Genomic DNA, 15,741 nt, shown 5'->3' with positions numbered 1-15,741 from the left:
ACAATAATTCCAGGAAATATATCCTTTAATGACTGTAGGGGAGGGATCAGTGATCCATGTCTTGCATAATATGAAATAATATTTTTTTAAAGATTTTTCTTAAGAAAAATCAAAATCTAATCTAATCTAATTATTTTACAGTTCCTGGAGACCTGAGTTTGCTGATAAACCAACAGATGTTCATTTTAGGTGAAAATGTTATGCCATTGTAGGTGTATAGTCATACTATAGTTGTCTCTCTTTGCCAGCTGAAATCTGTTGTGCTTTCTTTTTAATTTAAAGCAGCTGTATGTTATTCTGTATAATACAGTTGCTACATTAGGAATTCAAGCTTTCTTGAGGTGGAGGACGGGAACAACATTTAGCAGCCAGAAATGCAGAATGGCTAATCTAAATCATTGGAGAGATATCTGATACACCAAAATGTCCATTAAACTGCACACGATATCATTTTGCAGCAATTCATTTCATTTTCATAAGGATGTCATACATTTATGCAAATTATGCCTTTTCCACCGAGATATTATTGTGCAAATACCAAAACAAACAAACTCCCATGATTTTTTAAAAAAATGTAACTGGTTAGTGCAGACTACTTCAGATGCAATGGACTTAGCTATTTCAGGAGGATATTCACACAGGAATTTGTATGCCAAGTCTGCTAAATGAAAGTCTATGAAATCAAGGTTTTAACTTTTACTGTACAGTGTTCCCTCGATTTTCGCGGGTTAAAACTTCGCGAAACCTCTATACCACGGTTTTTCAAAAATATTAATTAAAAAATACTTTGCGGATTTTCCCCCTATACCACGGTTTTTCCCGCCCAATGACATCATATGTCATTGCCAAACTTTCGTCTGCCTTTAAAAAACATTTTTTAAAATAAACTTTAATAAATAAACATGGTGAGTAATTATCTAAATGGTTGCTAAGGGAATGGGAAATTGTAATTTAGAGGTTTAAAGTGTTACGGGAAGGCTTGGGATACTGTTCATAGCCAAAAATAGTGTATTTACTTCCGCATCTCTACTTCGTGGAAATTCATCTTTCGCCGGCAGTCTCAGAACGCATCCCCCGTGAAAATCGAGGGAACACTGTACTTAGTTGATGCAGTCAGAAATTATACAAGCTTGTTCTTCAGAACATTTCAATAGATGCAATTCATTTCATGGGGTTAAAGGGAAAATCTTGTTTGTTATTCTTTTTTTAAAATCATATTTAACTTTTCCTAGCTCCCAAAACAAGAATATGTGTCTTGTCACTATACCTAATCAAATTCAATATACAGTGATCCCTCGATTAGCGCGGGGGTTACGTTCCAAGACCTCCCGCGCTAATCGATTTTCCGCGTTATAGTGGTGCGGAAGTAAAAACACCATCTGCGCATGCGCGCCCTTTTTTCCATGGCCGCACATGCGCAGATGGTGGAGCGATGCAAGTTCGGAGGCTGGCAATGGTGATTTTTCCGGGCTCCTCGCCGCTACCCCCCGCCCGCCCGATTCGCCCCTCTCACCGGCTTTCTTGGGGCAGCGCTGGCGGCAATGGCAATGGCTTCCTTCCCTCCTTCCCTCCCTCCCTCCTTCCTTCCTTCCTTCCTTCCTTCCTTCCTTCCTTCCTCTCACCGGCTTTCTTGGGGCAGCGCTGGCGGCAATGGCAATGGCTTCCTTCCCTCCTTCCCTCCCTCCTTCCCTCCCTCCTTCCTTCCCTCCCTCCTTCCTTCCTTCCCAATCAGCAATGGCCAGTCAGTTTGGTGATGACGTATGACGTCATCGGGCGGGAAAAACCGTGGTGTAGAAAAAAAACCGCGGACTTATTTTTTAATTAATATTTTTTGAAAAACCGTGTTGTAGCGTTTCGCACTAATCGAGACCGTGCTAATCGAGGGATCACTGTAAACCAATAAGATGCAACTAGCTATTATTTTGACTATTTAACTATGGAATTTCAAGTCTAAAAATCTTTTGGCAATAAAAAAAGGAGGGGTTTTGTGTGTTCGCTTTTTTCTTAAAACAACACTTAAGCTTTTTTTTCTCCTATATTCAACCCTCTCAAACAGGGCAGTCATTACTATTTTTATTAGGCCAAACTATTCTTTCATTGTAGCATTTAATTTTCTTATTATTATTTTCCTTTAAGATTTATTGCAATATACAGTGGTCCCTCAATTTTCGTGGGTTCGAACTTCACAAAACGGCTATACCACGGTTTTTCAAAAATATTAATTAAAAAATACTTTGTGTTTTTTTCCCTATACCAGTTTTTTCCGCCCGATGACATCATACGTCATCGCCAAACTTTCGTCCGCCTTTAATAAATATTTTTTAATAAACTTTAATAAATAAACATGGTGAGTAATAATCTAAATGATTGCTAAGGGAATGAGAAATTGCAGTTTAGGGGTTTAAAGTGTTAAGGGAAGGCTTGGGATACTGTTCATAGCCAAAAATTGTGTATTTACTTCCGCATCTCTACTTCGCGGAAATTTGACTTTCGCGGGCGGCCTCGGAATGCATCCCCCGCGAAAATCGAGGGAACACTGTAATAGAATAAATACATTTGACTTTCAAAAAGCTTGTTTATAATGTTCAAATTGACCACAAGAGGGAGTCTCTCCTACTGTATTTAACTAACAAGTAAAATATTAAATAAGGGTAACTTTTCTCATTCTAGATGTCCAAAAAGTTTAGCGTTCAACATACGATCGTGATCTGTGCTTGGAACGTCGATTGGTGGTTTCAGTTTGGTTTTTTTCCTTTTGTCGCCTCAGTACTGCTTCCCACTGAGGAGCTGAATCAACCATGTCATTCTCTTGCCGTAACCTTTGCAAAAATTAACATAATGATAAGAATTAGAAATTATGAGACTTGCAGTTCAACAGATGTAAAAAGCATCAGATTGGGAAGATAATCAGATGAGCAATTTTAATATTCAGGAATTTTAATACTGAAGACAGATACCTGTTCTATATTTCATGGTACAATTTACATAAAGCTAATCACTTGACATACTTGCTTCTGTTCCAATTCTATTTTGAGCTATTGAGCATTTATTCACAAACTAAAGGTATGTTGTTACCAATATCATAAGATGACTGATTCTAGTAGCTAGATACTGTATTTAAGAAAAAGAAATGTACTACTCTAATGAACCAGACAGCACATTTAATTATACACTGCTCAAAAAAAAAGAAAAAAGGGAACACTTAAACAACAGAATATAACCCCAAGTAAATCAAATTTCTGTGAAATCAAACTGTCCACTTAGGAAACAACACTGATTGACAATCAATTTCACAGGCTGCTGTGCAAATGAAATAGTTGTGCAGATGAAATATTCAATGAGAATATTTCATTCATACAGATCTAGGGTGTGTTATTTGAGTGTTCCCTTTATTTTTTGAGCAGTATATTTATTTACAAAACAAATATCTGTTTCAATCACAGACTCAAAGTGGCTTACTCTAGAATAACAACCAATACCTATCAAACCAGAAACTAGTTATTCATTTAGAAAAATTTAACTACAATATAACATTCATCCCCAAAAGACTCTGCAGAACAGTAGTGTTTTAATTACCCTTTTTGATTTTGAATGAATAGAAAATGAGAGAAAAATGCAAACAGAAAAACCCAACAAACAATGTTTGTTCATTTGTTTGTTGTCATGTTGTGACAAACCTAAACCCAATTCCATTTTAGTAGTCAGGCATACCCCCATCAAATCTATATCTCTAGACTGATTTTTCAAATGATCCAACATTTCCTTGATGATCCAACATTTCTTTGATGAAAACCATTGGTGAAATAAATTCACAGACACCAGGTCGGATCATCTAAGATGCTGATTACTCAGTTTGAATTCTTACATTAGGAATTACAATCCTTCCTACCCAAAATGTCATCTGAATTTTGCCTCCAAATTGTAGGCAAGGAATCAATCTTCATATTAGATTACTTCCCTGCATTGGTAAAACATTCTTAAAGATTCAGATTTTATTAAATAGTTAGTCACTATTTTTTATTAAAAACAACCAACATTTCTGGTTGTTTTAAAAAACAACGGATTGCTTCTGATTTCTTTTTGTTCAGTTCTTTAATACATAAAAACAGCTGGAGCCTGGAGAAATTTAATCCTTTTACCTTGCCTGAGCAGGTATCAAGCTGCTTTCATCTCTGCTTTTTAAATGAAGAAAATGGCAATCCCCACCCCAAAGATGAACATAACTGTAATGCTCATCGGGAATATTTAGAATTACTGAATTGCTCATAGTTCATAATATGTAACAAAAGGGAGTTAGACAATCTCTCCTATTTACAGAGAAGAAATACAATATCCAAAGTTTTTTAATGCAAGCAGTATTACATCATAATCTGTAAATTAAGTATAATATGTATTTGTTTCAAAATTTGTGCATAATTTTTCATCACCTGTGCCTCTTCTTCCTATGTTCTCTATTAGAATTTTCTGATTCACTACCACTGCTAGTATTGCAACGGGATCTTGATCTATAAAGGAGAAAAACATAATGACACTGGCAAAAAATAAAACATAGGAGTATTCTATCCACCCATCCAATTTTACATGATCGCCCACCTCACAAAATGTGACATACAACAAAAGAAGCAATTAAAAACATATAAACCCACTTAACTGAGTAAGCATAAATAAGAACAAGATTGCAAGCTGGTTATATGTGGTGCAGCCAATGTGTGAGTCCCCTGTTGCCAGGGGATTCCCAGGCTTGGGAATTCCGGAAGGGGACAAGCTCGATTCAGAGAGGATGATATTCTAATGGAAGGGTGCATGGCAGAAAAGGCTTGTCTCCAAGGTTCCATCAGATGAAACCCCTTAGCAGACAGTATCTGCAACATGCCCCAGCTGCCAAATCTGAGGGGACGAGTAGATGTAATTGGGGAGAAACAGTCCTTCCAGGGGTGAAATTCAAAAATTTTCCCTACGGGTTCTGTGGGCATGACTTGGTGAGTGTGGCAGGGGAAGCATATTGCAAAATCTCCATTCCCACCCCACTCTGGGTCAGTTGGAGGTGGTATTTACCGGTTCTCTGCTCTACTCAAAATTTCTGCTACCGGTTCTCCAGAACCAGTCAGAACCTACTGAATTTCACCCGAGTCCCTCAAATAAACAGCATTTTGAATTGCATCCAGAAGCAAATTGGCAGTCAGTGCAGCTCAGAAAACATAAATATAACATGTGTCCTCCTAGGAGCACACATAATTGTCTATGTCACATCTGAAGCCTTTGGGTACGCTTCAAGGGCAGCTACATGTAGTGTGCATAATTACGTCAAACATACAGTGATACCTCATCTTACGAACCCCTCTTCATATGAACTTTTCGTGATATGAACCTAGTGCTTAAGATTTTTTGGCCTCTTCTTCCAAACTATTTTCACCTTACGAACCTAAGCCGCTGCTGCTGAGATACCCCGCCTCCGGACTTCTGTTGCCAGCTGAAGCGCTGGGATTCTCCTGAGCCTCCCCTCACTGGGAGACTCCACCTCCGGACTTCCGTTGCCAGCTGAAGCGCTGGGATTCTCCTGAGGCTCCCCTTGCTGGGAAACCCCACCTCCGGAATTCCATTGCCAGCCAAAGTGCTGGGATTTCCCTGAAGCTCCCCTTGCTGGGATTCAAAGCAGCGCTGGCAAAAATGAAGGAAATCCCTTCATTTTTGCCAGCGTTGCTTTGAATCCCAGCGAGGGGAGCCTCAGGGGAATCCCAGTGCTTCGGCTGGCAACGGAAGTCCGAAGGTGGAGTTTCCCAGCAGCGCAAGGCAAAAGGGGTGACTTTTGGGATGGGGTTGCACACATTATTTGCTTTTACATTGTTTCCTATGGGGAAAATTGCTTTGTCTTACAAACTTTTCATCTTACGAACCTGGTCACGGAACGAATTAAGTTCGTAAGACGAGATATCACTGTACATATTTGGAAAAGGAAACAATGTGGAGGTTTTCCCTACAAAACAAAAACAATTCTCATTACTAATTCACTTTCAGTATTATTAATGTTGAATTGCAAAACTGTCTACAGATGCACTACATTGTAAAACTTCCATTCAGCAAACATAGCAGATGACAGTCAAAGAAAAAAGAAAGAATGAATATAGACATAAAGAAATCCTAAGTTTGCATTTGGGGGGAGGTAGAAAGAAAACATAAATAACAAACAGCAGAGTTAAAGAGGCCTGTGCAACAGTCACAGAAAATGTAGGTCTGGTCTCACCTTCTTCTGAAAGGCTGCACAGGCTCATTTTCACTTCCGCCTGAAGGATGCCGTCGTGAATGAGGAAACTTTGGTGATCTAGTTCGGTCGCTGGGAGAATTGTAAAGCCCACTACAGCCAAAGAAGAATTTTTTTAAAAATGCCATTTTACAGTGGCTATCATAGCACATTTACAGTAGTCTTCAACCATAACCATTTAGTTATGAGGGACTTGGAAAAAATTACTCATGATCCATTGCTAAAGTTATGATTGCCACACTACCTCAGGAGTGGTTGCAGCATCCTTGGGTCATGTGATCATGCTTTCCTACATTTTTGCCATTTTCCAACAACATTAATTTTTAAAAATTAATTAATATTGGACTTTGAATTTATTTTTGTATTCTGTACTTTTATAGGCTGTAAACTGCCTCAAGTCCTCAGAGAGGGGCGGCTTATAAGTCCAATCTAATGAATAATAATAACAAATAACAATAATATATATATCTATTGCTTCAGATGGATTTGGACTTATGACCATGTGATCCACTTAACAACCACATGATTTGCTTAGCCACTGTCATAACAATGGTTGTAAAATTGAGTCTGGTTACATGGTGAGTCAACTTCCAATCACATTAACTTGCAACCAAAATTTTAGGTTCATTCTGGTTATAAGTTGAGGATTAGCTTGTAGTTTTATTTTACAGTTATTTTATGGACAAAAAATGTTGGTATTTTCTATTGTAACAAATACATTTTGTTGAGGATAGTGATTCTATTACTTTGGGAAACTGAATACAGTACATTGCACTGAACTCTTCCCCAAACATATTTATTCATTAAAAATACATTAAAAATATTTACAAATTTACATACCATGATAAAAGATATTTTTTCATTATAAATAGCACTGCATTGCTAGACTTCCTTACAATATTAGGAAAAAACTCACCATTCCCAACCAGCAATGCAGAAATAACAGACTTAACAATCTGCATATTCTTCTTACACATAGCTTTCATTAGAGCAATTCCCCATATTTATTAATGGTAACAGGGTAAGAAAAATTTGCAATTAGCAAACAGACTTGTGAATGGATTATTTATTCATTCATTTATTTATTTATTTATTCATTCATTCATTCATTTTATTTATATACCATCATTATTTGTTGTGCTGAAGATTTTAAAAATATGCACTGTTTTGTCTCCTTCAAACAAAACTGTAAACATTTATAATTCCTGAATTTTAACCAATGTCTTCATTTCATAGACAGAAATGTTGGTCTTTTGTCAACATGTAATATCTATGAAACTGATTTCTTCAGAGTCCATACCTTTTATTAAGTCCCATTAAAACTTCATTGAAACCAACATGTACCCACATTTTGTACAGAATCTCACATATAATTGAAGAAATTATAACTGGTTTGGCTTCCCATCTCTTTTGTTCTTCCTTTATCCCTTTGCCCCAGAAAAGTCAATGTGTTTTTACGCTCTTAACCTTTGGAAATAGCAACAACTGGTAAGGAAGTACAGCTAATTCTCTTAAGGATGGAGTCTAGCTACTGTATGTAGTAACCCCAATTCAAATCTCCATATCAGATGTTAGCTAGTGATCAAAAGGCAATAATTTTAAGACACTAGAAATATGAGAGTCCTTTTCCCAGCCTGTGGGAATAGCAAGGCCCCGCTGTCATTCAGGGAACTTATTCTTATTAAATAGCAAGGCCCTGCTCTCATTCAGAGAACTTCGTTTTGCTTCAATAACCTTTCTTTTCTATTGTGTCATCAAAATTTAATTAACATGCCTTTGAATATAACACTACGCCAAGACTTTTTAATACAGACTGTGAATGTTTTAAGAAACTAAGTTTGCAATAATTGTGATTTGTTATAAAATTGGCTTGTTTTTGCCCTGCCAATGTGCAGATGGCATTCCAAAGTTCTTAGTAATAGGCACTTATTTGCACAAAGTAAGTTTAAAAAAAAAAACCCCAAAACAATTGCAGATCCAACAGTAAAAATATATTTTTAAAAAAACATTTAACTTGGGTGGGATTACCATAAATAATTAATTTTAGTCACCTTTTATTCTCTTCAGAGTGTATTATCTTGCACTCTGAGGGTGCAACCTTCAGGAAATCCTATTTAAAATAATGTTTACTGAGATTTCGTAAGGACGTTGTTTTTCCCCCTTTCTCTTTGCAAAAGATATAAGCACTCTGGCATGGAAAGAACTCTAGATAAAGGAGGAGTTGCATTGCTAAAGATTCATTGCCAGGAAAAATGCCAGCATTTATTGTTTGGGGAAATTCAAGAGCAGTTTAAATCTGAGAAGTTTGACAATGCAGAAACAAGGAAAAAGTGGTTTTGTTTCTACAGTTTGTTCAGAAACAATCAGCTGAAGCAAATCGGGACCTGTCACTAATGTCAAGAAATGCCTTCAGTTTGTGTTTAGTGTAGGTTCAGATTAACATTAATCTAAGAAGATTTTCAGTTAGCATTATAGCACAAAGATACCTGCAAATACATTACGGCTAACCTCATGTGTACACTTTGCTCAAAGCACAAACATACCTTTGGGGACAATTTTCTTCCCATGGTGCACTGGTTTTATTTCTTTGGATTTCTGGGCTGCTTTCATTTCTTGACTTTTTAAAACTGGGAAGCATAAAAAATTAATTTAGAACTATCAACCTGTGGAAATAAGCATAAATCTCACATCACAAGCTTAGATATTAATTCTAGGGAATTTTCATAACAATACACTTTTGCAATAATTATGTTGACGACTACTTAGATTTAGATATTGTTCAAGTTGGAATGACTGCTGAAATGATACAAAATACTATCTGTGCTTTTTTATATTACACATCCAGTGCAGCAGATCATGCAATCTCTGTATTCTATATGTAAGTTTTGTCTTTGCAAATTTTGGCACTATTTTTTTTAGGATTTTGATAATGTTGTGAGATAGATTGGATGAGCAGTTGCTCTCTTGTACACAATAGGCTACATAAATATAATCCAATGTAGACAATTGTTAGTGTCAGAACAAAAAGGTTGACTCAGCCTTCCATCCTTCCGAAGTGGGTAAAATGAGGACCCAGATTGTGGGGGCAATATGCTGGCTCTGTTAAAAAGTGCTGTTGCTAACATGTTGTAAGCCACCCTGAGTCTAAGGAGAAGGGCGGCATAAAAATCGAATGAATGAATGAATGAATGAATGAATGAATGAATGAAAAAGACTTAGACCAGGAGTCTCTTCCCCCAGTCACTCACGCCCTCATCACCTCATGCCTTGACTATTGTAATGCACTCTACATGGGGCTACCCTTGGAAAGTGTTCAGAGACTACAGCTGGTTCAAAATGCAGCCATGTGAGCTATAGTGGGTGTACCAAGGTACACCCACATTACTCCAATTTTCCGCGAGATGCATTGGCTACCAGTCAGTCTCTGGATGCAATTTAAGGTGTTGGTTATTACCTTTAAAGCCCTACATGGCTTAGGACCAGACTATTTATGGGACCACCTGGTACCTTATATCTCCCAGCAGCCAATAAGGACCCACAGAGTTGGCCATCTCCAGGTCCTACCTGCCAAACAATGTCAGTTAGCGGGGCTGCAGGGAAGGCCTTATCTGTGGTGGCTCCAACGTTTTGGAACGAACTTCCTCCTGAGATCCGCATTATCTCGACATTACCGGCCATCCAGAAAGCTGTTAAGACCTGGCTTTTCCAGAGGGCCTTGGACCATAAATGATTGAGAGCATGTCTTGTTTTTATGGGCTACTATTATGCTTTTATACTTTTACTGTTGTTGATATTGGAATCTATTTTCTTCACTGTTTTTTGCTGGTTGTTACTATTGTGAGCCGCCCAGAGTGCACTGGAGTTGGGCGACATATAAATTTTACTTTAAAAAAAAATAGACATCTTAAGCTAAGACGTGCATCCATATATAGATAGGCAGAAAGAAGCAAAGAACTGACCAAAGTAATTTTCTTATCTCTGTAGTATAAGTCTATACTCAGAGACTACCACAGCAGTGTATTTCCTACTTCTAATCTCCACAATCAGAAGGATGATCAATGGTCTTGCAGGTTGCTGAGAGAACTAAGCTGCACCACCATTAATTTGCCTTTCCAGATGTCATTAGACATCAATGCGGTCTCCACTCTATCTAGCCTGAACACTAACTGGAAGGGGCCAAATAATCCACTTTCTCTAAAATATCTGAAGATGCAAGCAATCTTCATTTAAAAAGGAAAAGGGTTGGAGACTGGCAAACATCATCAACACTGCTGGGTCTTGTTTCATGAAAGGGGCATATCTCCCCCTCTTCAAGGGAAACAGAACTCCCTGGGCTCTTTCCCCATCCTAACTTGACTATTTCTATTTTCTATCTGTATTTTTCTGATATCTATTGAAGGCTTTTCTACTTCTCATATAGTTTTGCCAATTTGATGAAAGCAAACATAATTCTTGCTCTTACATTCTTGCGCCACAATATTGTATGTATATTTATTTATTTCCTTGAAGGACTCTGGGCGACTCACAACAAAGTACATCATAGTGAAAGCCCCAAACCTCTCACAGAATTCCTAAATCCAAAAAACCTATATGTTCAACTAATATTTAGTTCGTTCTTCTGAAAAAGAGATTAACATGTCATTGTTTTAGCTTTAGATTCACAATTTTTCATTTCTTTTGTCAATACCTTTTAATTGGTGACGGAGCAATAATTTTGGCTCTTCCTTCATTTTCCCCAGATTCTTTGTGTGTAATAACCTGGCTTGTGCAATGTGTCCCTATAATGAAGAAAGAAAGTATCTAACATTAGAAATGGTTAGCATTCTTTTTCACGTTGGGGTACACCTTTTTTATATATTTTCATTTAATTATATTCTCAATCTCTTAAAATCACAACTGTCACATACATATTTGTTATGCAACCATCTCAAATTAGCCTGCAGGATGGCTTTTCAATTAAAACTAAACTATTGATATTTCAAAAATACCAGCAAAGATAGCTTTTTTCGGTTACATTAATGTTTCAAAATGTTTCTGGCAAAACCAGAAGGTGACTATGTTACTAGATCACCTAAGTCACAGTTTACATAATTGGCTGTATTTGTACAATATGTTCAGCTAAAATGAAACAAATTGGCTTAGCCCAATCTGAAAACCCACACATAATTATTGATCAGGAAAGAAATGTGTGATGGAGGGAAATGTATTATTTTTATATACTGATTAAATACAGTTCTCTATACTCCAGATACAAGCAGCATATTCGACATTTTATATAAGTCCCATTTGTTTTCTTAAAACTTCATTTTTAAAAACGTTAATATTGTTTAATAAAAGAAATACTTATTCCCACTAGCCCAGGTATTTACAATATGCTCAAAACAATGACTTTGGCAAAAGGCAATTGGTTGGCCAGATTACTTGAGAAGGTTTTTTTCCCTTCCCCTTTTGATGCTGACAGATTTCCATTTTGCTGCTAAATTTTTCTGCATATAATCCGGCACCTCTTCAGTAATATAGTTAAATACTATGTTTACATTTAAAAATACAGTATTGCCAGCTATTAAAATACATGTATTATCATACAAATAAAAAAGAATGTGCATCAAAATAATGGCCGCTGTTCTGGCGGCACTTCTCAGTGGCAGAGGCAGCGCTGGGGTTGAAGTAGAGGCCTTGTGTGTAGGGGGTGGTGGTGGAGTGGCAGCTGTAGGTTGAAAGCCCTGAGCCTCTAATTCATCCACAGCCCCTGCTAAAAAGTACCATTGTGCAGGGTGGCCAAAAGGGAAGAGATCAGGAAGGGTGGGAGAGATAGGTGAGTGGATGAATTGCACTGTTTCAGTGTTTGTAAGTGTAGGCAAGCTGCCAACTTTTCATCATGCTACAATGCCATACATTTGGGCATGTGGCATACATCAATTTTTCAGCAGCAACATAATTTCAAACAGTCTATGAACAAATCTCTGTTAATCAAGGTTTTTGTTTGATATGTTGTGAGCTGCTTGGAGCCCACAGAGAAGGGCTGCATACAAGTCCAGTAAATAAATAAATTTTGCTAACAAGTAAAGGTGTTCGCTCAGTGTTATCACCTTGATACAAGGTGAAAATGGCAGTTAGCAAACAAGTTTCCAAAAATGACAAGAAAAGGAAGCATGCAAACTTAAATGGGCTTTCAAAGGCCAGAGCACTTCAAATCAAACCTTTATTGTCAATGCACAACATGTGTACAATAAAACTGAATAGTAATAATGGTAAGTGATCTCAAGTGCTGTCCTTATCTGGAGAGGTTTGAAGAGTTTATCTAATGGCCTGCTCTTCATACTGCAGTCAAGTTATGCTTTTCACAGAACTATCTTAAATCTACCTTTCCTTCCTCCAGAAATCCTACAAACTTATATCCCACACATTTCTTTTTCTCTCTCTTAAGTTTCTTTTCATCAACCTTGGTTTTAGAAATGGCTAATTTTCCTGTAAAATGGGATTTGAAGTATTTACAGTACAAGCTTGTACTGAATACAAATAGTAAATGCTAATAATAATTTTTATTATTAATAATAATAATTTAATAATAATCAAAGCAGGCATATTAAAAATTCTGTTCAAACAATATATTTGACTTTATTCCACAGAAAAGAAAAAATAAATGTATATATATTTAAAACTGGATATATTATGTTATTTTAGCTTGGGGTCTTTAAATAATATCACTAATTTATTTTTTTTAAATCTAAAAGAATTATCTAGTGTCGGGCTACACAAATGTTTGCCCTCCAGACATAGCTAAATTCCACCTTTCCAAAAGCTCAACCAGCTGATCCATTCTTTAGAGGTGGGACAAGTTACAATCAATCAACTGGAGTAGCTCTAGAGACAGAATTCAGTTTTAATTTTACCATTTTAGCAAATTATTTAAAAAATACACTAAATGGCAAAACAATTAAATTGATTCATTTTTATTAGTCAAAGACAAATATTGTTTTATTAAGTATGCAACTAAAAAAATTGTAAATGGGACATAGCATAAAGAAGAGACTTTGTTTTCTTTATAGTTTTATCAATGCAAAGTATTAGAACAGAGAGCCCTTCCAGAAATCATTCAAAAATACAATATTCTTTTCTCAGTTCCATCCACCATAAGGTTTGCAAAAAAATATTTTCCATTAATTTATGTAAATACTTGTGGTTCAATTTGTAAATGGCTACAATTTATAAAGCCATTTCAGCATACTATGAAATTGGAAAGGCTCCAAATGGATATGGTTTATTATAAACAATTAAATACAAAGCAGTCAGTATAAATAAGGATTATATTGCAAGACTAAGAATTTCTTGTCAAAGCTCTATCAACAATTGAAATTTTACAAATAATTGAATGGCATACATCTTTGCATTATGGAAGATGTGTCTGATTCTCCATACTACGAAGATGATTTAGATTTATGTCATCAGTGACATTTTAAAATATATTCATATTTTACAAATTTGCAGCAATCTGGAAATCTACAGTTTATAAGAGGAGACCTGTGATTTGAACCCTATGACAATCATTAAGTATTGTATCTCATGATTCTTGTCAAATATATATTTTCTTTTATGACCATTGAGAGCATATGCATCAAAGACAAATTGATTGTGTGTCCAATCACACTTGGCCAATAAAAAATTCTATTTTATTCTATCCTACTCTATTCTACTCTGACAAATGTGAGACTAATATCATTTTAATATACAAAAATAGTGAACAGGTCTGACTGATTCAGTAGGAATTATTTATCAAAAATGAAGCCAATATGTCAATCTCAGTGTGATGATTATTTTAGTTTCCCCTCTGGTAGCTATGAAGATTATGCAACAATATAAAATATAAGAGATATTTTGATATACAGGGACCAGGGACCATTTTGATTGCTTGGACCAGCTTTGATCTGACTATAGCAATAACTCAGCACTAGAGAAAGAGATATTAATAGCCTACATGCTACTGATAAATCCAGAGGCATTCACTCAGAAATGTCTACAAATTTCATGTGCTGAAAATGCAGCATGATTTCAATAGGAATTAGCATAGATTTCAGAAAGTCGATTATTTCTAATTATATATTTGATCCAACAAGTTTTATTTTATTTCTTAGCTTTTCCTCTGTATCCTCCCTTTTGGTGATTTTCTAACTCACCAGGAACTCCAACATTTCTTACCAAATTGTTGCACTTTTGATGTTCTTTTTGGATATGTCTTACTACGACTTCTTTCAACTGTTTGGTTGGCTCGAGGAAGCTGGACAGAAATATCTTTATACATCTGCAAAGCTGTCTTCCCACTAGAAAATACAACCAATATTATATGGTAAGTGAACTGAAAACTACAAAGTAAAACACTGCAATTTATCCCTAGTTGGGAAGAAGAGGATTTTAATTGAATTAAAAGTTCAAGTATCAGCAAGAGCTAAACCAATAAAACCAAAAATATGCCCAATTGGCTTGCCATTATAAGGCTTTCTATTACTCTTACAGTTCCTCAGTTTGACATAAAGCACTTCTATCTCTTTCACATTTTTACTTTATGGTGTATATGGTATTGAAAAAGCACACTGATGTCATGTTTTGTGCTTCTTTATTCCTTTCTTATTCTCAACTAGCTATTCCATGAACAACAGATTTTTCAAAAGGATTGTTTTTAAGGAAGAGAAATAAAGTGAGCTTTTTCCAAAAATACTTGCTGAAAAAAAACAGTTTCATTGAGTCTTTGCTGCCACTTCTTAGAAATACAGTACCAGATTATTTTGCCATTGAGTTTTTATTGCCTATACATTTTGAAGAATGTAACATTTCAACTAGAATGCAATGCATCTTTCAAAATTTAACCAGATTAGGATTAATGGAACAAGGTGCTTATAAAGTGCCTTTAGACTAAAGTTACCATCTTCACTATAATCAATTGTCCTCCAAAAGCTAATGTGTATATCTATGAAAAGCCCTTTCATCCTAATCAACCTCTCATGCCTAAGAAACTAATCTCAACCCATCAATTACAATATGGAGTTTCCTGATTTACTTATTTAATTCAACATCTGATCTTCATCTTATTTGCTCATGCCACAGTTGGTCACGGTGAAAAACCTGTCTTGAAATTTATCTAAAATCTGGCATGGGACCTTAGGACCACAAGCTATTATTGCAAGCAGGCCATTATCACGATAAATTTAAACTAGGACTGTTTCCAAGAGTAGAAACTGGCTACCTATCCTAGGAAACAGAGAATTTCATAATCAATGCAATTTACTCTCATGGCATTCAAACCTCATTTCTCATAGTACTTTACCCTTACTTTACCTTGCTTTCTTTTCTAGTGGTAACTATGTCTTTAGACACAACTATGTATCCATTTCAATATGTTGCAAAGCAAACTGAAGCAATTACTATGTAGTTTTCTTGGCACCAATAGAAAATGGTTTGTTGTTGCCTTCTTCCAAGATGTTTCCTTG

The 15,741-nt window shown here is 36.0% G+C and overlaps 1 protein-coding gene across 3 annotated transcripts in view; it reads right to left on the bottom strand.

Moving 5' to 3' along the window:
- Positions 1 to 15,741, bottom strand: part of EPB41L4A (erythrocyte membrane protein band 4.1 like 4A) — an 83,748-nt gene that overhangs the window by 9,235 nt on the left and 58,772 nt on the right. For all 3 annotated transcript variants that reach the window (XM_070742925.1, XM_070742926.1, XM_070742927.1), the window contains 6 exons: positions 14,456 to 14,577; positions 10,947 to 11,037; positions 8,803 to 8,886; positions 6,242 to 6,352; positions 4,428 to 4,505; positions 2,700 to 2,819 (listed from right to left, as the gene is read on the bottom strand). In XM_070742925.1, the coding sequence (XP_070599026.1) occupies positions 2,700 to 2,819; positions 4,428 to 4,505; positions 6,242 to 6,352; positions 8,803 to 8,886; positions 10,947 to 11,037; positions 14,456 to 14,577 (606 nt within the window). The remainder of the gene's footprint in view (positions 1 to 2,699; positions 2,820 to 4,427; positions 4,506 to 6,241; positions 6,353 to 8,802; positions 8,887 to 10,946; positions 11,038 to 14,455; positions 14,578 to 15,741) is intronic.

This window comes from Erythrolamprus reginae, chromosome 2 (genome assembly GCF_031021105.1).
Source record: "Erythrolamprus reginae isolate rEryReg1 chromosome 2, rEryReg1.hap1, whole genome shotgun sequence".
NCBI lineage: Eukaryota > Metazoa > Chordata > Lepidosauria > Squamata > Dipsadidae > Erythrolamprus > Erythrolamprus reginae.
The sequence above is the reverse complement of the archived record's forward strand: the minus strand, read 5'-3'. Positions and strand labels throughout refer to the sequence as shown.